The 20,241-nt window shown below is 51.7% G+C and overlaps 1 protein-coding gene across 1 annotated transcript; it reads left to right on the forward strand.

Annotated features, from left to right (window-relative positions):
- Window positions 1-653: 653 nt before the first annotated feature.
- Window positions 654-18,639, forward strand: Slc41a1 (solute carrier family 41 member 1). The gene is made up of 10 exons (XM_051204184.1): window positions 654-1,047; window positions 9,243-9,350; window positions 10,276-10,347; window positions 10,873-11,017; window positions 11,161-11,307; window positions 12,009-12,156; window positions 12,939-13,018; window positions 13,900-14,034; window positions 14,285-14,433; window positions 16,358-18,639. The coding sequence occupies exons 1-10, from the start codon at window positions 673-675 to the stop codon at window positions 16,541-16,543; spliced, it is 1,545 nt and encodes a 514-aa protein (XP_051060141.1). The 5' UTR covers window positions 654-672; the 3' UTR covers window positions 16,544-18,639.
- Window positions 18,640-20,241: the final 1,602 nt, after the last annotated feature.

A 20,241-nucleotide genomic window follows, 5' to 3' on the forward strand; every position in this document is an offset into this window, starting at 1 on the left:
GTACGCTGTCTCTTTTTCCCTTCTTCCCACATAAGGTGTTCCGCACAGATTCTTCTGACTTTAAGGACCAGGCAACTGGGAAAGTACAAGATCTTTTCAAGAAGGGAGGAGACCTCTGGGAGAGAGGCAAAAGACAGCAGACACTGTCCTGGGACCAGCTGAGCCCGAGGTGCTGCGGGAAGCGGAGAGCATCCAGCAGGAGTGGGAAGAAGCCCCAGCCTCAGGCTGAGGCTGTGTTCTGAACAATCCGAACTCATTCAGCTTTTCACAAGGGAGGGCTGCAGCATCAGGCACTCCAGACTCAGGTTGAGCCTGTCTCTTCTGCATGCCCCCGCTCTGAAGAGCTGGCCACTGAGAACCAAAGATATCCCCGCCACACACAGCATAATACAGAGCTGGGGGCAGGCACCCACACTCACCCCTAGAGGCAGCTAAGCTGCTGCATCTGGTGTGAGGAGTTTCCTTCCAGCTCCGGGGCCGCATTGCTTGATGGGGCTGCCTTTTGGTAGATCAGTTCTTATAGTGCCAGGTAGGAGTGGACTGCCGTGGGAAGAGGTCCCGCGGCACTCACGCTTGGGTTCAACCCAAGACTAAGTTCTTTCCCGAGTTAGAGTCAGAGAAAGAAAGAAAGAAAAAGAAATAAATTCTCCCCTCCTCTCCTCCCTGCCTGTCATGTCCTCTAAGCCAGAGCCAAAGGACATCCACCAGCCGAACGGTACTGGCCCTATTCCCTCTCCCTGCTCTTCGGATGGCCCTGGGCGAGAGCCCTTGGCTGGGACCTCAGAGTTCCTGGGGCCCGATGGGGCCGGGGTGGAGGTGGTGGTGATTGAGTCTCGAGCTAATGCCAAGGGAGTTCGGGAGGAGGACGCACTGCTTGAGAACGGGAGCCAGAGTAATGAGAGTGACGACATCAGCACAGACCGCGGCCCTGCGCCACCCTCCCCGCTCAAGGAGACCTCCTTCTCCATTGGACTGCAAGTGCTGTTCCCCTTCCTCCTGGCAGGCTTTGGGACCGTGGCAGCTGGCATGGTGCTGGACATTGTGCAGGTAAGACCTGAGTGGGGCAGCTCCTACCCGCAGGCCCTCGATACCTCGGCCTTCTGGGACAGTGGCTGCTGGAACTTCCCCTTCATCTCTGTGCGGCAGAAGCAGCTGCTGCTTCCTAGAGTACTGTTTCCCTTTGGATCACGTCCTTGGGTCCTTGGTTTCATCTTTGCCTCTGTTACTTTCTACAGAAGGCTCTGAGAAGTCAGGTAGCCCCAGGAAGGTGGTCAGAGCAGTATTGTCTAACAGCGCCAGATGCGCAACTCCAGGACTCAGGCAGAAAGGTGGAGAGAGGGGCAGGGCTGTTGCTTACCAGGATGCCTGGGTGCTGTTGAGTCCGGCTCAGTAGGGGGCATCTAGATGGGTCTCCTCCTTCCGCCTGCTTTCCCTTTACTGGAGGTTTCAAGGATACCCAAGATAGAAAGCGCCTTTTCAAGCCTCCTCTTCCATTCCCCTGCTGGGCAGGAATTTACTCAGCTGTCGGGATGGTCTCAGATCCAGTGAGAAAGCTGTTAAGGCATTTTGTGTTGCTTATCTTCATGCATCCTTGGCACAGCCTCCTGGGTGAGTGAGGATGGTTTGGGAAGGTGGTTTAAGCTCTGGAAAGGTGTAAACTCTGCAAGTGCTGGGGATGAGAACAAAATGCAACCAGACCTTGGCAGGACCATCTCTCTTTGCTCCTTGTCTGTCATGAAGCTGCCCTGGGCCAACGGGACAATTCATGGGGATGCTGAGTAGAAAGAACAGTAAGAGCTGGTAGGACCTGTTTGCTAAGAGCCAGGGCAGGGGCTGCTGTATTAAGAGCATTGTGAGTCGGGGCTTAGCAAGGGCCTCCAGGTTGGAGAGAGGAAGTCTTGTTTCTAAGTAAAGGTTCTTGAAGCTCAGTGAGGTTCATAGCGCTTTCTACAAGCGCTAGGTTCGTCTGAATTAACCACCATATATCTAGTGCCTGCTCAACGCTGGCTCTGTCCTAGGAACTCCAAAGTGAGGTGCTTTGCCAGGTGCTTGGGGACCACTCCTCCCCTGACCCAGGCTTCCCTCACTTTGACATTTCCCAAAAGAGTCTGAAACTCGGTATCATCTTCACTTGCGCTCTGCTAATGCTGCAAGCCATGCACACAGAGACTGCCGTAGGGGTCCCCGGGGCCCGTCTCAAAGGCTGAGGGTGGTTGGTACTGTCTAAAATGTCCATGTAGACCCTGAGTCGTACAGGAGAACCTTCCGACTTTGGAAACAATGAGAATGCTATTTATAGCTTGCAAAAGTGCCTGGTGCTGCCTGCCCTCTTCTCAAACCTGTTATTGTGAGGAGTATTCCTACATGGAGGGTAGGAAGCCAGTCCAAAGCTTGGGACTCCTCCCCTGCTGGTCGCCTTTCCTCCTGGGGCTGAGAGCAGGGGGGAGGAGGATGGGGGAAGATGTGAGCCTGGTTTTTTAGTCTGCCTCGCCTCTCCTCTCCTTCCTGAAGCCCCCCCCCCACCTCATCCTAACACATTTTTAGTTCTAGTTCAGGGCCTGTAAAGAGCTGCAGGGCCATAGTGCAGTGTACAGAGCCTGCCTAGCACGCACAGAGCCCCAGGTTTCATCCCCAGCACCACAAGACTCGTAGACAAGGGGCTTCAGAACCAGCATCCTGGGGTGGAGCTAGGAGACACTTTGCTTAGTTACTAGATAATGATGGTGATGGGGTGGGGGGCTCAAAGGGCATCCTGTAAGCCTAAAGAGTAGGGAAAGGGCATTGCTCTCCATTTTGTAGACAGGCAACTACACTGTAGATAAGCCACTGGCCATCTTTCCCAGAGCCCGTGTCAGTAACCTTTGCTATGGCTGGGATTTGCAACCTGGTTTAAGACTGTGAGGAGCCTGCTGTTTCGGTCTCGGAGAACAGGGCAGACTGGGAAGCAGAACAGCTGGCTTTGGCTTTTTAAAGTGAACCAGAGCCAAAGGGAGGGGAGGATCAGCCCCAACCCTCCCACATGTCAGGGTTCCAGAGTAGGGACAGTCCTCTGATGTCTTGTCTTATGCCCATGGACCTGAGGCATTAAGGGATTTAGGGAGTAGGGACCTGGAACTGCCCAGCATGCTCACAGAAGGCTGGCATCTCCCTCCGTGTGGCATCTTGGCTCATTCCAGAGCTAGGGTTCAGTTAGTGCGGATGACAATGCCTGGCTTGTCCGTGTGCTCCTCCCCGCCCCCCATGTTCCCACCACAGCTGGGCTAAAGCAGGGCCCACAGATGGCTACAGCAAGTTATCTGGGGTGGGTGAGTACGGGAGGACAGGGGCGGGGACCACAGGAAGATTTTTCACTCTACATCCAGGGGAGTGATGGGGGATGCTCTTGGATACAGGATAAAATAACCTGCGGTGAGACAGTCTAGAAGCGCCTAAGCTGGGGCCATCTGGTGGTCGTTCAAGGTCCCTATGTGAACCTCAGCAGGGACACATCCTTGGCCCAAGGTTCCCACTGCAGCAAAGACCGGGCTTTTCCTAAAAGACCCACTTCTGTCTCGTGTGAGCTCTCTTGCCTCGTGCCGAGTGGCCTCCACCGTGAGATAAGGAGCCTAGGGCTTTTCCAGAGTATTTAGGAGAAGCAGACTATAGTCTGTTCTGACCTGCCCATTGCCGCCAGTAGTTGCAAGGGGAGAGGAGCGTGCCCAGTGTTGGCTTCAGAAAGAGCCTCAAGCTGCCCGAGCCCTCCCCCAGTCTGTCCTGGGCACCCGCATGGCTTCGCGTCCATTTCCTGTCACCCTGTCAGACTTTGTGAGGAATGGGTGGCAGGAGGCGGTGTGTGATCTCCATGGGACTTCTCTACTTGATTAGAACAGGGGGGCTCTCCAGTCCTTGCTTTAATGCACTCCTTACTTGCCCCTCCCCAGTACCTTCAAAGATGGAAGGGGATGGCCGAATGGCCTTGGGGAAGGGTGTGGGAGGGAAACGGACCTCTTTTTCTGGAGGGTTCTGGAGCCCCTGGGCAGGACACTCAGATCCTGTTCCCTTGACCACCTGTGCCCTGCCCATCTCTGCCTGCTGCGTGCTCTCGGGGCCAGTCATTTCCTTTTCTCACGCAGTGCACAGCTCTGAACCTGCAGGTATTGCCCTGAGGGCCCTCTGCTCGGATACCTGCAGAATGCCCGGGACAAGCCTCCAGCAGATGGAAACTATGGCCCAGCCTGACCCAGGATTGCCGGAAAAGTCCTTGGGCAGCTTGGTACCTGGTGCTGGAATCTGGGAGTCTGGGTCCTTTTAACATCTTGATTCCGTCTCTCGCTGACTTGGCTTTTTGCTGATGTGTTTGCGGAGCAGGAGGCTCTGCCAGGTGAGGTGGCAGGCGGAAGAGCAGGTTAGATGGCCAAGGAAGGAGTTACAGCAAGAACCCTGTGCTGTGAGGCTTGGGTGACTGACGGCTCTGGGCCAGGGTTGGTTTTAGTGTGGAGGCCGCTGTCTCATCGCATTCCAGGTGAGAGGACAAAGAGAGGGGCCCAGGTTCCGGGAAGCAATTAAAAAAAGAATAAAAATCCCTAGGTGTTCCCCTCTGACCTCCAAGACAAGCAGCTTCCTGGCCCCTGTAGGTGGTAGCTGGCTGGTTTGACTTCAGGGGCAGAGCCAGGGTGAGCAGGTGGGCCTGGATTAGGCCAAAGGAGTAAGAAAACCCACCTCCATCTACACCTCTCCATCCTCAACCTCTAACCTCAGGACCCCCTGCTCTCTGGCTGGTTCTGCCTCCCAGAGTCCTGTGCATGGGCACAGGTCATAGACTCCTGGCCTGAACTACATTTTTGAGAGGGTTTATGGGTTGGAAAAACAGATGTAGGGATTGGCTCTTCTGTCTCAAGTCCCAGCTTAGGACTTTGGTGGACCAAAAGATCAGGTATTGTGAGTTCCAGGCTGTATTCTGAGGGGTGGGAAGACTTATGCATGGGACTGCTACTGGCCCTGGTCCTTTTCCTTGCCCATCTATGTGTCCCATGTCATCCCTTCCAAAACCTCACAACTTCCAGATCCCCATGTAGTTAAAAGCAGAGGGCATATATATATTTGGAAGGAGAAAATTAGAGATGTTTATGGTAGCACCTGGGGGAGGAGGTTAACTGAACTTCATACATTCTTTTCTCCAGGATCTTGTTGCTGTGTAGTTCAGACTAGACTCAAACTCACAAGTTGCCTCATCATCCTGAATGGTAGACTTATAGGCATACCACAATGGACAGCTACATCTGTGTGTGTGTGTGTGTGTGTGTGTGTGTGTGTGTGTGTGTGTGTGTTAATAAAGACATGCTATACTCCTTACCAACAGCTCAGAAATTGTTCCTTGCATATACTGTGCAAGTTCCCTTCTGGGACGATGCCCATCACCTTCATTCTCTGGACAGAGAGAGAGAGCTAGCTGCTTGGGCGCAGGTAGGCAAGCATGTGGAGCTGTGTTCTGAGAGCTCCCCAAAAGCCTATTCTTCCTTCTCTGAAGCTGCTTATCCAGTCCACAAAAGGCAAGGCTGTTTGGGCCTCAGCTGAGGGAGCTGGATCCACAGGGGTGGATGTCCCAGCCTTGTCCAAGAGTAACACTCCCGGGGCTCATGAGGCGCCTCACAGGGGCTGCCTGGGAGGGGAGAAGATTCTCACCTTCCCCCAGTATTTGAAAGGCAACAGTGGAAAGGTCAGAACTGCTGTGTGTGGGGGGAGTGCCTCTTCCCCACCCCTGAGGAATCTTCAGAGAGTCTAGATCCTTTAGGAGATGCTAAAACGAATCCTAGGCCTAGGAGCTCAGGCAAGGGTATGCTCTAGCCCTGAAGAAATGAACTGTCCTCAGGGTCCTACTCCCTGCACATACTCCCCAAGAACAATAACAAAAAGTTAAGGTTTTTGCCTTATAGGACCCCCAGTGCTTTAGCCTCTCTCTGCTCCCTGGCCCCAGCCCCCTCTGATGGCTTCAAGCATCTTGGGTTGTGAATTGGTTTGGTTTTTCGAGACAGGGTTTCTTTGTGTAACAGCGCTGGCTGCCCTGGAACTCACTCTGTAGACCAGGCAAGCCTTGAAGAGATCATCCTGCCTCTGCCTCCCGAGTGCTGGGATCTCCAGGTTCTGTTTTGTTTTTAGAGATAGAATCTTTGTACCTCCAGCTATCCTCCTGCCTCAGCCTCCGAATGCTAGGATTACAGACATACGATCAGGGTTGTTTGTTTTTAATGTTGCAGGAAGTCACATAACATGAAACTACACTGTGGCCATCTTGAAGTGTGTAAAGTGTGCTCTCCGAGTTCCATTTTCTCTAACTTACCCTCTGCATCCATATAATGTAACTCCCTTCTCCAGGCCCTCAGCCCTTAGTAACCACAATTCTCTCTCTCTCTCTCTCTCTCCCCCTCTCTCTCTAATTTCTATGAATGTGATGACTACTCCAAAGTAAAGTAAGTGGAATCATGCAACATTTGTCTTGTGGCTGGTTTGATGTCCTCAAGAGTCTCTCATGTTGTAGCATGGGACAGAATTTCCTTCTCAAGGCTGAGTCATACTTCAGTATTGTTCTGCCACATTTTACTGGTCCACTCAGCTGCTGACGGACAGTTGGGTTGCTCCCACCTCTTGGCTGCCATGCCTAAGTGAAGCTATGAACAGGAAGATCCTGCTTTCAATTATTTGGGATATTAAATACTTAGGACTTGGGAGTAAGTAGTCAGGAGAAGTACTAGGGTTGCTAATTATATGGCTATTCTTGTTTAAATGCCCATTCATTTACTGTGTGTGCGTGTCTGTGTTATGTGAACTGTGTACATGTTGTATGGGTGTATGCACATATGCACATACATGTGCCAGTGGTCGACGTGGGACATTTTCTCTGCTGCTCAACACTGGCTTTTGTGTGTGTGTGTGTGTGGGGTGGGTGTTTGGTTGGTTGGTTGGTTTTGTTTGTTATTTTGGAGTTTTTTTGTTTTGTTTTGAGATGGGTTTCTGGGTATAATAGTCCTAGCTGTCTTGGAACTACCTCTGTAGACCAGGCTGGCCTCGAACTCCTGTCTCTGCCTCCTAAGTGCTTCGGTTAAGGGTGTGGGCCACCATTGCCTGGCTTGTTTTGTTGTTGTTGGTGGTGGTGGTAGTGTGTGTGTGTGTGTGTGTGTGTGTGTGTGTGTGTGTGTTTTGAGACAGGGTTTAGTTTTGGTACTTTTTATTTTGTTTTATTTTTTGTATTTTGTATGGATGTTTTACCTGTGTCATGTCTGTGCATCGCAAGCATGCTGGCGCCTCGAAAGGCCAGAAAAGGGTGTCAAGTCTCTTGGGGTTACAGACAGTTGTGAGCCACCATGTGGATCTTGGGAATAGAACCTGGGTCCTCTGCAAGAGCAGTCAGTGCTCTTAACCACTGTGCCATCGCTCCAGCCCCCTGTCCACTTCACTTTTTTTTTTAAGAGTCTCTCACTGACCCTGGAGCTCACTAATTGTCTAAGCTGGTGGCTCAGTGCCCCTCAAGGCCCAGCAAGGGTTAGTGTTGTGGTTACAGATATGCACTGTTGTGCTTGGCTTTTTATGTGAGCGCTAGGGATCCAAACTCAGACACCCTTGACTGACCAAGCTGCGTCCCCAGCTGGTTTGTTTATTTGTCTGTTTGTAGATTAGAGACAGGGTTTCTTTGTGTAGCCCCAGCCATCCTGGAACTCGCTCTGTAGACCAGGGTGGCCTCGAACTCACAGAGATCCGCCTGCCTCTGCCTCCCGAATGCTGGGGTTAAAGGCGTGGGCCACCACCGCCACCTGACTTGTTTATTTTTAAGACAGAGTCTTTCTATGTAGATAGCTGGCCTTGAGCTTGTGGCAAAGCCACCATATACAGTTTATTTTCAGTGTGAGGAACTGCCATACTTTGCTCTTTAGCCGTAGAATAGAGGGACTGGAATTGCCTGCTGGTCTAGCTCTCTAGTCTGGCACTGGGATCTGAACCTTGAGCAAGAGCTTGATGCTCTGTAACCTGGCCTTGTGAACAAGCTAAGGAAGGGGCTTGATGCTCTGTAACCTGGCCGTTGTGAACAAGAGACCCCTCTCTGTATTCCTCCGAAGAGACTCAGTTCTCTGCCCAGTGTGCCCGCTCTTTATCTCCAGATACCCAAACCTGCCTACAAACGCCTACTGTTCGCGCCTCCTCCCTTTACAAACCTGCAGGCTTTCCATTCTTAAAACCCCATGGCCCTTTGGGGCCAGGAAGCCTCAGTTTTGGTTACAACTAAGAGGGCTTCCAGTCGCCAGCCTGAGTTCCTACAATAACTGGGATAGTACTTTCTTTTTTTTTCTTTTTCTTTTTTTCTTTTTTTTTTTTTTTCTTTTTCTTTTTAGTTTTTTGTTTGGTTGGTTTTGGTTTGGTTGGGGTTTTTGTTTTGCATTGTTTGAGAAAGGTTTTTCTCTGTGTATCTCTGGCTGTCCTGGAACTTGCTCTGTAGACCAGGCTGGCCTTGAACTCCGAGATCCATCTGCCTCTGCTTCCCGGTTGGTAGTACTTTCCTGAACCTCCAGTTTTCTCATGTGCAAGATGGGAACAAAAACTAGCTCTTCATTGGCTTGTTGAAGTGCCCAGGTGAGAAAACACGTATTACCCCAGGACTAGGACCCTTGTCCCCTGGCTCCAGGCTCTCCTAACAGGGGTATATTTGCTTCTGTCAGCTAAGAGAATAAGACAGGAGTAAAAAAATCTCTTGCAGGCCAGCATAGGAGAAGCACCATCTAAATTAAGAGCCTGCTCAGGAAAGTCACTGTGGCTGACACCCAGAGCCCTTGGGAATAGAAACCAAACAAACGTTCTAATCACCCTGGCCCGTGCCCTGTGGAGCCTCCATCTCCACAGCTGAGACAACACCTCCCGAGGCAGAGGCCACAGAGAAACTAGATGAAGACAAGGGGGCTGCAGAGTGCTGTTTGAGAGGACATTGCCAAGGAGTTCTGGGGCAAAAGCCAACTTGGGGTGGTTCCACTGTGGGGTCCCCACGAAAGCATATAGAAAGGCCAGTCTGGCTATGCGTCTCTCCTGTTCTGGAGTGGGGGTTGGGCTGTTGCTTTGGAATTCTTGGGCTTATTCTTCTCCCAGGCTTCCGAAGGGGAAGAAGGTTCCTGGTGTGCTTACACACGTGCTGATCCGATTTCTGTCCCCTGTCCCCTACTCTGTTCAGCGTCAATGCTAGGACTCTGAGGTACTGAAATTCTTGGACTCTGTTCATCTTTTAGCACTGGGAAGTCTTCCAGAAGGTGACAGAGGTCTTCATCCTGGTGCCTGCACTGCTGGGGCTCAAAGGGAACTTGGAAATGACCCTGGCGTCGAGGCTGTCCACTGCAGTGAGTGTCCTAGCTGTGGGGAGCAGGGGAGGGGACAGGGAGAAGAGAATGGGTAACACAGAGACTAGTAGGTATCCACATAACTGCATGGGCCGGTGAAGGGAGATCCCACACTGGGTGTCCTGTCCCCAGGCAGGGGCTCCCTGCCCAGAATGGTTCCCAAGCTCGGACTCTGGATGTCCCAGCCATCTCTGGATGCCTGCCCCACCTCCTGCTTTGTAACCTGCCTCGTGACTGTTTGTGCAGCTTTGACAGGCAGGCATCATGCTGGTCCCTCCAGCCACGCAGGTGGGGGCCTCCTCTGATCTCTAGCCCTACTCTGCAGCTGGGCAGGAGCAGAGCCAGGCCCTCCCCACACCCCTTCGAGACCCATCCCCTTTCCCCAACGCAGCTTGTTCTTCAAGAGAAGAGGCATTTCCACCTCCCACAATCCTTTCCCTCTGCCACAACCGTTCATGGACTAAGCCCAATAGAGAAAGCCATGGCTAGGAAGCAAGAGGTGTTAAAACTCAGGAGACCAGGCATGTCCCCTTATGGCCAAGTCTGGAGCAGATAGTGTAGAGGGCAGCCAGCCTAAGCCACCCCTTACTCTCTTTATCCTGGCTGGTGCCACCCACTTCCTTCCAAATACTGGCAGCCTCAGTCCTGGGCCAACAACTGACCTTGCCTTCCCTAAGAGAACAAGCTGCTTCACCAAACCACACAGATCCTTGCAGGAATGTGCTGCCCAGATAAACAAGACAGAATGGAGCCTGCCTCAACTCCCCTCACATCCTGGAACGTACCTGCCGTGGGTGCTTTCCTATTCGAGTCCATATCCATAGAGTCTTAAGCTATATATACATTTGCTTTTTGACCCAGTGTAACAGATAGGAAACCCAGACCCTGTGCAGCAAGCTCCAACCGCTCACCCTCCCTCTTCCAGGCCAACATTGGACAAATGGATACACCTAAGGAGCTCTGGCGGATGATCACGGGGAATATGGCCCTCATCCAGGTAAGAAAACATGGCCCGGAGACAGTAGGCTAAGCATCTCCTTGGTCAGGAATCCCTAAAGGGCTTAGGTCAGCCCAGCTGGCTCCCAAGGGACTGTCCAGCATCCTGCAAAGTAGGCTAGGAGGTGACTAGTTACTCAGGAAAATGGCCAAGACAGAGAGAGCCCCAGCAGCGTCCACGTCAACAGGCTCTAGACAGTTCTGGAACTTTTGAGCCGCCAATCTTTGTGGTAGAATCAGACTCATGAGTCCAGGTCTTGAGTCTGCCTGATCTCTGGGCTGCTGACTCCCATCCTATCTCCAGAGGAACATACAACCAGCCAGTGACGTGTCCTAGGAATTTGCAGGGCGCAACCACCCTGTACTAGAGTCGGGGCTAAAACTAAATAAAGGCATCCTTCTAGCCTGCAAGGGCTGTGAAGCCTGGTCCTGCCTGCTTGCTAAGGGCTACGAAGGGTCCTCTGGGTACTTGGTGACCCCCTCAACTAAGGAGCTCTGCTCTCCACATGACGATGTCTCTCCCCAGGTACAGGCCACGGTGGTGGGCTTCCTGGCATCCATCGCAGCCGTTGTCTTTGGCTGGATTCCTGATGGCCACTTCAGTATCCCGCACGCCTTCCTGCTGTGCGCCAGCAGTGTGGCCACAGCCTTCATTGCCTCCTTGGTGCTGGGTAAGAACGGGAGGAAGGCACAGGGGCCAGGGCGCTGCTCCCAAGGGGTCAACTCTACCCGGCTCCTCCGCACCCTCTTTTGTTTATTGATGCCCCTCTGTTTCCTTCTCACCCTACCTGGCCCGTCTCTCCTTCCTCCCCAGGTATGATCATGATTGGAGTCATCATTGGGTCTCGAAAAATCGGGATCAACCCAGACAACGTGGCCACGCCCATCGCTGCTAGCCTGGGCGACCTCATCACCCTGGCACTCCTATCGGGCATCAGCTGGGGACTCTACCTGGAATTGAGTAAGGCTAAGGCCACTGAGAATGGCTTTGGGGGGAGGTGGGGACCATTTTGCAAATGTGTGAAGATTTTTTTTTTTTTTTTTGCCATATTGTTAACTATGTGAACAGTTTGCCACACCTCCCAGGCGTGGGGAGACCAGATAGGCACTCTCTGGGCTCCTGCAGGCAGATAGGGGAAGGGAGAGGTTCAGAGCTCATCCCTGCTTTGTCCTAAGGGTTTTGTTTCCCTTGGGGGTATGGGATGTGGAAAGGGGAACGGGAAGAATGGAAGACTAGAATCTTCTTGTAAGCTGATGAAGGGGAGGGGAGTTAGGGGTTTCTGGGATCGGACCAAGACGCATACAGTCTGGCGTCTGTTTCTGTTAACTTTACTGCCCGAGCTGGGCATGGTAGGGCACACCGAAGACCCCAGCCCCTCGGGAGATGAAAGCAGGAAGAGAGTGAGAATAAGGCCAACTTGAGCAAGACCTTGTCTCAAAACAAAAAAATGTGGCACCTGAGTAACTCTCGGCCTTTATTTCTTCCTCTACAAAGTAGGCAAAGCTGGCCTCGCTACCTCCTGGGTGTGCGGTGATGGTCGGTTAGAATTTAGGATAGAATTATTGCCAGTGGGTTCGTCTCTTGGGACGTCTGCAGGCTGAGCTGGGGAAGCTGGGTACTGGACCCTGACACTCACCCCCCTCTGGTCTCTGCCCTCTCAGAGCACTGGCGATACATCTACCCCCTGGTGTGCGCCTTCTTTGTGGTCCTGCTGCCTGTCTGGGTGGTGCTGGCCCGAAGGAGCCCAGCCACAAGGGAGGTGTTGTACTCAGGCTGGGAACCTGTCATCATAGCCATGGCCATCAGCAGGTAGGCTGGGCCCCTGAGTATATACCCCTATGTCATTCCCACGTCACCATAGACCCCCCCCATCTGAAGCCCCAGAGCAGGAAAACTGGAGCGCGTCCTGAAAATGTCATTCAGGTGTCCCTCTATTGCAAGTGACAGGAACTGTGTGTATTAGGTTTCACTCCAAAGCAGAACATACTGACCTTGGGAACTAAGAAAGCAGCTGTGTCCCGGGATGAATGCAGTGCCGTTGAGACCCTGGGACTCTACTGCTCTGCTTTCTCCATAGTGACCAGCAGTCCAGGTTCTCAGCCTTCTGACCCCTCCCAATTCCAGCAAGAGGAGAGAGACTTTCCCCCAGCAGTTGCACAGAGACCCAGTATAGAATGTCATTGCTTCTTGTTCAGAGTTGGCCACAGTTCTGTCCTTGAATCAGTCATTCGGGCTTGGGAACGCAGCTGTCCGGTTGGATGGGGAGGTTAGCCACAGTTGAAACCGTGTTACCTGGACCACGGTGACTAAGTTTGAGAGCTCTGGTTCCCTCAGGGAGGAGCCAGTGCTGTTAGCATAGAGAACATCAGTGCTGAGCAGGCAGTTGACCAGGGTCCTCACGGGAAGGTGGCTCTGCACACACTTCTTGTACCAGAGTCCCTCTGCCACTCAAGAGAACCAAAAACTGAAAGGAGAGACTCCAGGAAGCCACTTGTCCTCCCCAAGGTTAGAATGGCCCGTGCCTCCCAGCCCAGAGACTAGAGCAGAACCTGTCGGTGATCTCTGTGTCATTTGTCTTTGTATCTCTGTAGTGTGGGCGGCCTCATCTTGGACAAGACTGTATCGGACCCCAACTTTGCAGGAATGGCTGTCTTCACACCTGTGATTAATGGTGAGGCCTTAGCTGCTGGAGGAACAGCTAGACATGGCTTCTGTGTCGCTCAGGGTCCCAGAAGGCAAAAGAAGCTAACTCAGAGAGGACAAGACTTAAAGACAGAGGTGGGGTAAAGTAACCAGCGGGGTCGTGAAGGCACCTAGAGATTAGCAACATGGAAGTCTCCAACGCTGAAGGGCCAACGGGACCCAGAAATTATCTTGCAGGAGTCCAGTTAGAATTCCAGTCTGCCCCCTGCAAGAGTAAGCTCTTACCAAAAAGCAGAAAAGGATCTAGAAAAAAAAGCAATCAGGAAACCCACTAGGCCTCTCCCCCTGCTCACCTGCCGGCGCCTCCCATTGTGCAAGCCAAGTAAAAGCATCCAGCATAAGAGACTGGTGTGAGGCCTTCAGCCGCCACCTCTCAGGGCCCGGGCAAAGCTGAGAAAGAAGTTCAGGGTCTAGGTTGGGGTGTGATGTTAAAGGCAAGGCAGTTTACTGGGGCAGTAGCAGATAAGAGCTCACACTTCTCACTGGAAACTGGCTACTGAGTACGTGAGCACTGGGTGCCTGGGTCAGCGCTGGGGAAGGCCTTGGACCCTGCTGTGTAGCTGGCAGATGTCTGTGCGGCACACTCAGTCTGTAACACCCTCAGACGCTTCAGGGGGCGTGGAGCTGTCACACATGCGTGTAAGGGATGTTGAAATCCTAGAAGAGCCCTCAGAAGCAGCGACGTGACGTATTTGTCCTGTCTTGTTCTCTTGGCACGTGAGGGAAGGGCGACACTTGCCTAGACTCTAGTGAAGGTGGAAAACAGGGCCCCCACAGATAAAAGGCAAAGAACAAGGTGGTTCCCTCCCAGTCCTGCTCCAAGTCTGCGTCCTGTGTGTCTCCCTGCAGGTGTTGGGGGCAATCTGGTGGCTGTGCAGGCCAGCCGCATCTCCACCTTTCTCCACATGAATGGCATGCCAGGGGAGAATTCCGAGCCAACTCCTCGCCGCTGCCCTAGTCCGTGCACCACCTTCTTCAGCCCTGGTAACCACGGCATTTCAACCTCCCGGGTCCATTCCCGCCTTAGAGGGAGGGGGTCTGCAGACCGGAACTTCATTAGAGGCATCTGGGGCCTGGGTTCAAGGTTCTCCTGTTGTTGGGCTGATCCTGCTATTTTGAAGAGTCAGTCAGAGCTGTCTTCTCCTGAAACGCCCTGGACATACAGCTGTGTGCTGGCCTAGAATGTGGCACTGACCATCCTGCGACCTTCTGGTCTTCCTCTTCCCTCTTCCAGACGTGAATTCACGCTCGGCCCGGGTCCTCTTCCTCCTTGTGGTCCCCGGACACCTGGTGTTCCTCTACACCATCAGCTGTATGCAGGGTGGCCATACCACCCTCACTCTCATCTTCATCACCTTCTACATGACAGCTGCACTGCTTCAGGTATGGCCCAGCGGGCGCGGGGGAGCCCGGCCCCCCCCACCCCACCCCCCACCCCCCCACCCCCCCCCCCCCGTGGACCCGGCCTCTTGCCACGTCTGTCTCCGAGTCTGGATAGCCACTGGTCAGGACTCAGGAGGATAGGTAGGCTGTGGCTCTGGAAGAGTTACCACCACGCTGTGTGACGTTAGCCTAGTCAGCCTCAGTGCTACATTCTCGCAGCGAGACTAGCCCAGCGGCGGGGTTTTCAGGCAGGCGGTTACAGGGTGCCTAATAGGGAAACTCAGAACCACCTGTGCCCTGCTGGCCTTGCCACAAAGTTCTACTTGGCCATCTTTGCATTCTGGGCTGCATTTAGACAAAGGGTTCCACAGCTAGAACAAGCATCAAAAACATTTTATAAGACAAATCCAGCTTCAAGACTCACCCAGCCTTGCCCTGTTGTACAGCCACGGTACCGTCTCCCTATGGTATTACTAGATGTGACTTAACCATTCTCCTGTCGATAAACAGTTATCCCTCCAAACCCCCAACTGAGGGGTTTCTTGGGAAAGCTGTGTGTTAGGAACCTTGGCAAGAGCTGGGCTAACAATCAACCATATGCTGTTTTCCAGCAGTAGTTACCCAAATCACCACGCTCCCTTGCAAATTTAGTCAGGTGCACGCGTGCGCGTGCACACACACACACACACACACACACACACACACACACACACACACACGGGAAAGGAGCATAGGTATGCCAAGGGTCTGTTGTGACTGCTCCAGTTCACCCTTTTGCCTAGGTTGGAAGGCCAAACCTTCATGCTGTCTCCTATGTATGAACACCCTGTGGTCCATTTTAGCTGTGTTTCCTTCTCTAAATCTGTGGAGAAGTGTTGACAGTTGCTCCTTGTAAAGTTCTGCCAGGTCCCTTTGCACCTGTCCCAACACGTGTCCTTGAGCTACTCAGGAGGCTAGATGTGAGGACAGCTGCTGCCGTTTCCATCCCAGTGAACATCTAGTCCCACTCTTAATTTGGGACTCTGCTGCAGCTGTCAAAAGGCTGTGAGGTTACAGGGAGGCTGGGCTGCAAAGCCAAGGCCACGCCACAGGGTAGCTGTGTGCAGGGCAGGGGGCTTGTGAGAGGTTCTGGAATAGTAATCTCAAGAATAACCGCTCCCCCCCCCCATGACCATGCCAGAGCTTAACCATTAGAACGTGTCTCATTCTCATAGACATTATCAACCCGACACTAGTGCTCCAGATTAAATGGCGTTCCAATTACAGTGCATGTAAATCTCACTGAAATGCAAATTCCTATTCAGACAGCCCAGTGTTAGGCCTGAGATTGTGACTTGTGACACACTCCCCACTGTAGCCAATACTACTGGTCCTGCACCCAGTAACTAGATTCTGATCTTGGCTATTCATTCTCATCTGTAATTACAGAAGGTAAGCTAGGTACAAACAAATCAAAGTGGTAGATAATCCAAAGTGCATTTTGAATTGCTACCCATTATAACTGACCTTATGTCTAGCTGACTAAACCCTTTTTTTTACAGATGAAGATTAGGATAAACTTAGAGTCTTTGAGCTCACAACAGCAGGACGGAAAGGGCGAAGAGAAAGCCGCTTGGGTAGTCAGCTGTTAACCCAAATGGCAGGAGGAAGATCCTTCCTTGTAAGGGCAACTGGCTCCAGTAGCTGCCAGCCCCTACGAGGCTCCTGGAGAGGCCAGCATGGCTGGAATTGTAGTAACTCCAGGATGGTCTGACCCAGAATTAGAAGCAGGGACAGAGTTCCTGTTAGGGTAGGATTTAGTTTAGAAAGCTCGGTGCCAGCTGTGACTGGCCCGGCCTTGGGACGCACTCTGCAGGCCAGTCATGTGGCCTCTGGCGCCCCCTGCAGAAAGATGATGGCTACAGCAGCACCCTTCTCCCCGCAGGTGCTGATTCTCCTGTACATCGCAGATTGGATGGTGAACTGGATGTGGGGGCGGGGTCTGGACCCGGACAACTTCTCCATCCCATACTTGACTGCTTTGGGGGACCTGCTTGGCACTGGGCTCCTAGCACTCAGCTTCCATGTTCTCTGGCTCATTGGGGACAGGGACACAGATGTTGGGGACTAGCTTAGCCACTCAGCCCTTCCCCTCACCCCTCTGCACTTTCTATTTGTTTTTTTGTTTTTGTTTTTGTTTTTTTTTTTCCTTTTGTTTCCCTACTCCAGCCTACACTACACTCCCACATCTTTCTGGGATATCACTTTGCTACCAAATTCTCATTATTTTCAATGGGAATTTTTTTATACATCAAGCCAAGCTTGGATAGCAAGAATTCAGGAAGGACAGATGGACAGAAACAAGTAGTTAAAGTAGACTTTTGAGATAATCACCAAGTGCAATTCCATGGTGGGTACCTCCAGGTGAGGTAGATGGGGACCTTGGCGTTCTGTCTGACATCTGGGGACCTTTGGATTAGCTTTAGCAACCTTGGCCTTGGCCCTTAACAAGAAACTCTGGGCTCTGGGTTGTTTTCAGTTTGGTTGAACCGAGAGATGAGGGATAATTAACACTCCACACATACTTTTACAGAAGTGGACCAACTGCACAGCACTGGGCAGGAGAAAGTTGCTTTAGGTCCTAACAATCACAGCCCTGCTGTTCCAGGCCAACCTGCACGCAGAGTCAGGTGAACTGACTGTTCTGTCTGCGCACATGGGCCTGATTGCCGCCCAGCTGCCTGGGCTTTCATGGATCAGTGTCAGCCATAGGTTTCGAATGGTCCACACTCCCCCTGCGTCTAGAGACCCTAGTGCCTGTTCAAGCTTCCTCTCTAATTGTCTCCAAGCACTCCCATTCCCCACAGCTTGCCAGATGGGCTTCTAAAACTGGAGACAGGACAAGGAAATGTGGCAAATGAGGTTGATGCAACCTGGGGGTGTTTCACTGCTGTTTCTCATGAGGACATAACCGCATGGTCTGTCATGGCCTCTGCTACTTCCTAAAAGCACCCATTTTATCATACTGAGGTCAGTTGGCCTTTCTCTTTGCTCCTGCCTACTGACATTTGTCATCCATTCACTCATTCAGCAAATCTCAGCCTCCCCCCTCCCATGAGCCTTTCCATGGTGTGGCCTATGGTAATTCTCCATCGAGCAATAGTTATGGGGTGGCCACTGTGTTAGGTACAGTGCCAGGCATTGACTAGCCAGTGCTAACCTCATCTCATTCCCTAGGTTACAGAGGCCATGTGCCCCTTTCAATCTGGCAGTAAAAGTTCCCTCGATGTAGGTATCTGTGCCTACTTCAAGGCAGGTTCTTGCCTCGTTCCCTGTTTAGAGCGGAACTCTGCAGTGATTGCCAGCCCCGTTACTCTGGCAGTTTCATGCCCTAAAATCCCCTCCTTCCCGTCTCTATGTGTCTCACTACACACTCAGAAGAGAGTTTGGAACGAGCAAGCTGGGTGTCAGGCAACTCTTTGGCACCTGCCTGTGACTGATTAGAAGCTGGGGTACAGAAGCTGGGATACCATCTCCACACATTGCTCCAAACGACTCAACGACTGGGCTGCAGGCTCCCTTCGATCCTGTTTGTCATGAGCCCATAGACTCTTCCCCTATAGAACCTAAAGGATCGGCCTCCAAGGAAAGGACTAAGCTGTGCCTGGACCTTCATTCCCCCCTCCCCCCTCATCACCTGAAATCATAGAACCTTAGAATTGGAAGGAGTCAAAGGTTATCTAGTTGGAGTTGTGTCAAGTAGATTAATACCAATCTGGGCTTGTTTCTGCTCTTCCCTCTGGCCTAACGCCACCTCAAAGCACGAACTTATGCAGGCACCACACCCCAAGACTGTGACCCCAGAATGCCCCAGCCACTTACCATATCCTGATTTCTGGTGTTGGATCAGGTTGTCTAGAGACTGAAGCATCCCTCTTCCTTTGCCCAGTAAACAGAAAGGTAGGCACCCCCCAGGCTCAGCAGGCTAGCAGAGGAGGGCTGGAGTGACGGGGAAGTTGATGTCAGTAGATCAGTTCTCTCTTCCTGCTGGGTTACACCTATTGCATGCACTTTTGGCCTGAAACAAAATTGGTTTACTTTCATACCCTTCAAAAGTTACAGAACTGTGTCTTCAGAGAATTATTTATAGTTGCTATAACTGAATTGACAGGTGTCGACTTAACTGATAAATTATATTTGGTAAAATAAAGTGGAAGTTTATTTCGATGGTCGGTGTTCCCGTGTGTCTCATCCAAAAAAGAGGCCTCACCCATTTTCTTGGACCCCATCCTGTGGCCCCCAACCCCTCCTCAGAAGTGGGAAGGGGCCAATGTGTGACAAGCAAGGAACCAACTTAGAGAGAATAATAGAAAACACACACCTACTGAGAAGGAGCGTTGGTGTTATGGGGCATATATTTCAGGGGTTGAGAGCGGTCCTTGGGTCCTTGTATCCAAAGATATTAGGCTGTGCTGTCGTCCCACGCATTAATAACTGGGTCTCTTTTTGCACGGGTGGTAATGGTATCTGGATTGGAATTCCTTCCTTGCTGGTTTCTAGTTGAGTCAAATCAAAGTAAAAATGCGTTTTACATGGAGTATTTGCCATGTACCTTGACTGTGCAACCCTGTAAACCCTGAGAAATTTACAAAGGAATTGTGTTGATACTTGGATTTATATGTCCTTCCACACATGGATTTCATAGGATGTGTATGGTGGTTGTGAGATGCACAAAGTTCTGTCCCTGGTACGCGCATACATTGATCGACATCCCGTTGCTGTAACGAAATAACCTGAGATAATCGACTTATAAAAAGGGAAGGGAGCTGGAGAGGGCTCAGAGGTTAAGAGTGACTTGCTGCTCTTGTAGAGGACGACAGTTTGGTTCCCAGTTTCCACATGAGGCAGCTCACAACCCTGATACCCTCTTCTAGCCTCCATGGCCTCCTGCACAGACATTGTGAGTGAATGCACTCGCGTATGCGAGCACACACACAATGGTGGCTTGTTTTTAAGGGAAGATTTCAGTACATGATTAATGGGTCTCATTGTCTCTGGGCTGTGGTGTAGATGTTGGCAAGGAACTCAGGGCAGGGCAGATCACCTTGTGGCGACCAGCAAAAACAAAACAACAAACCGAGAAAGGACTAGTGATCCACTGTCCACGACAAGGCACACCCTCAGTGATATAAATTGGCCCCACCTGTTAAGTTTCTGGTGCTTTCCAGTAATGCCCAGCTAAGGACCAAGTCTCTGCTGCACAGGCCTTTAAGAGAACTCATGGACCCCAGTCTGACAGCTGGGGAACCAACACAGGACCAAACTAGGCCCCCTTAATGTGTGGGTGTCAGCTAGGAGGCCTGGGCAGTCTGTGGGACCTCTGGCAGTGGAACCAGGATGTAGTTCTAATGCATCCCATGAAGTCCTAATGTATCCCATGAAGGGATACTCCCTTAATGTCGTAAAGTACTAATAACTAGAGGTAGACAAAGACTTGGATCCCAGCTTTTGGTCACAATTAGTTTATAGGCCCCCAAACTGGAAAGTAATCCCTCTTCGTGGGGCTGCTGGGCAGACAGAAAATCCCATAAACAGAAGCTTTTACTGTTATGATGATATTTATAAAGGGAGTTGAACTTTTTTTTTTTTTTGAGAAGCAACAGGAAAAGAAAAATACCAAGAATATAAAGTGGGGATAATATGAAGAACTAGATGGGAGGGGAGGGCTGCTGAAATGGAGTCCAGTGTCCCACAGTGAAGGGGGCCAACTAGCTGCTTAGAGGCTGCTGTTGGTTAAATGCATCAGGGCCTTGAGCCCAGCCTCAATTT

This window comes from Phodopus roborovskii, unplaced genomic scaffold (genome assembly GCF_943737965.1).
Source record: "Phodopus roborovskii unplaced genomic scaffold, PHOROB, whole genome shotgun sequence".
Classification (NCBI taxonomy): domain Eukaryota; kingdom Metazoa; phylum Chordata; class Mammalia; order Rodentia; family Cricetidae; genus Phodopus; species Phodopus roborovskii.

Excerpts from the sequence above, each read along its gene's own strand:
- Slc41a1 (XM_051204184.1), top strand. The coding sequence starts at position 673 with ATGTCCTCTAAGCCAGAGCCAAAGGACATCCACCAGCCGAACGGTACT. Across the intron at positions 1,048-9,242 it reads TGGTGCTGGACATTGTGCAG|CACTGGGAAGTCTTCCAGAA; the intron begins GTAAGACCTGAG and ends TTCATCTTTTAG. Across the intron at positions 10,348-10,872 it reads GGAATATGGCCCTCATCCAG|GTACAGGCCACGGTGGTGGG; the intron begins GTAAGAAAACAT and ends GTCTCTCCCCAG.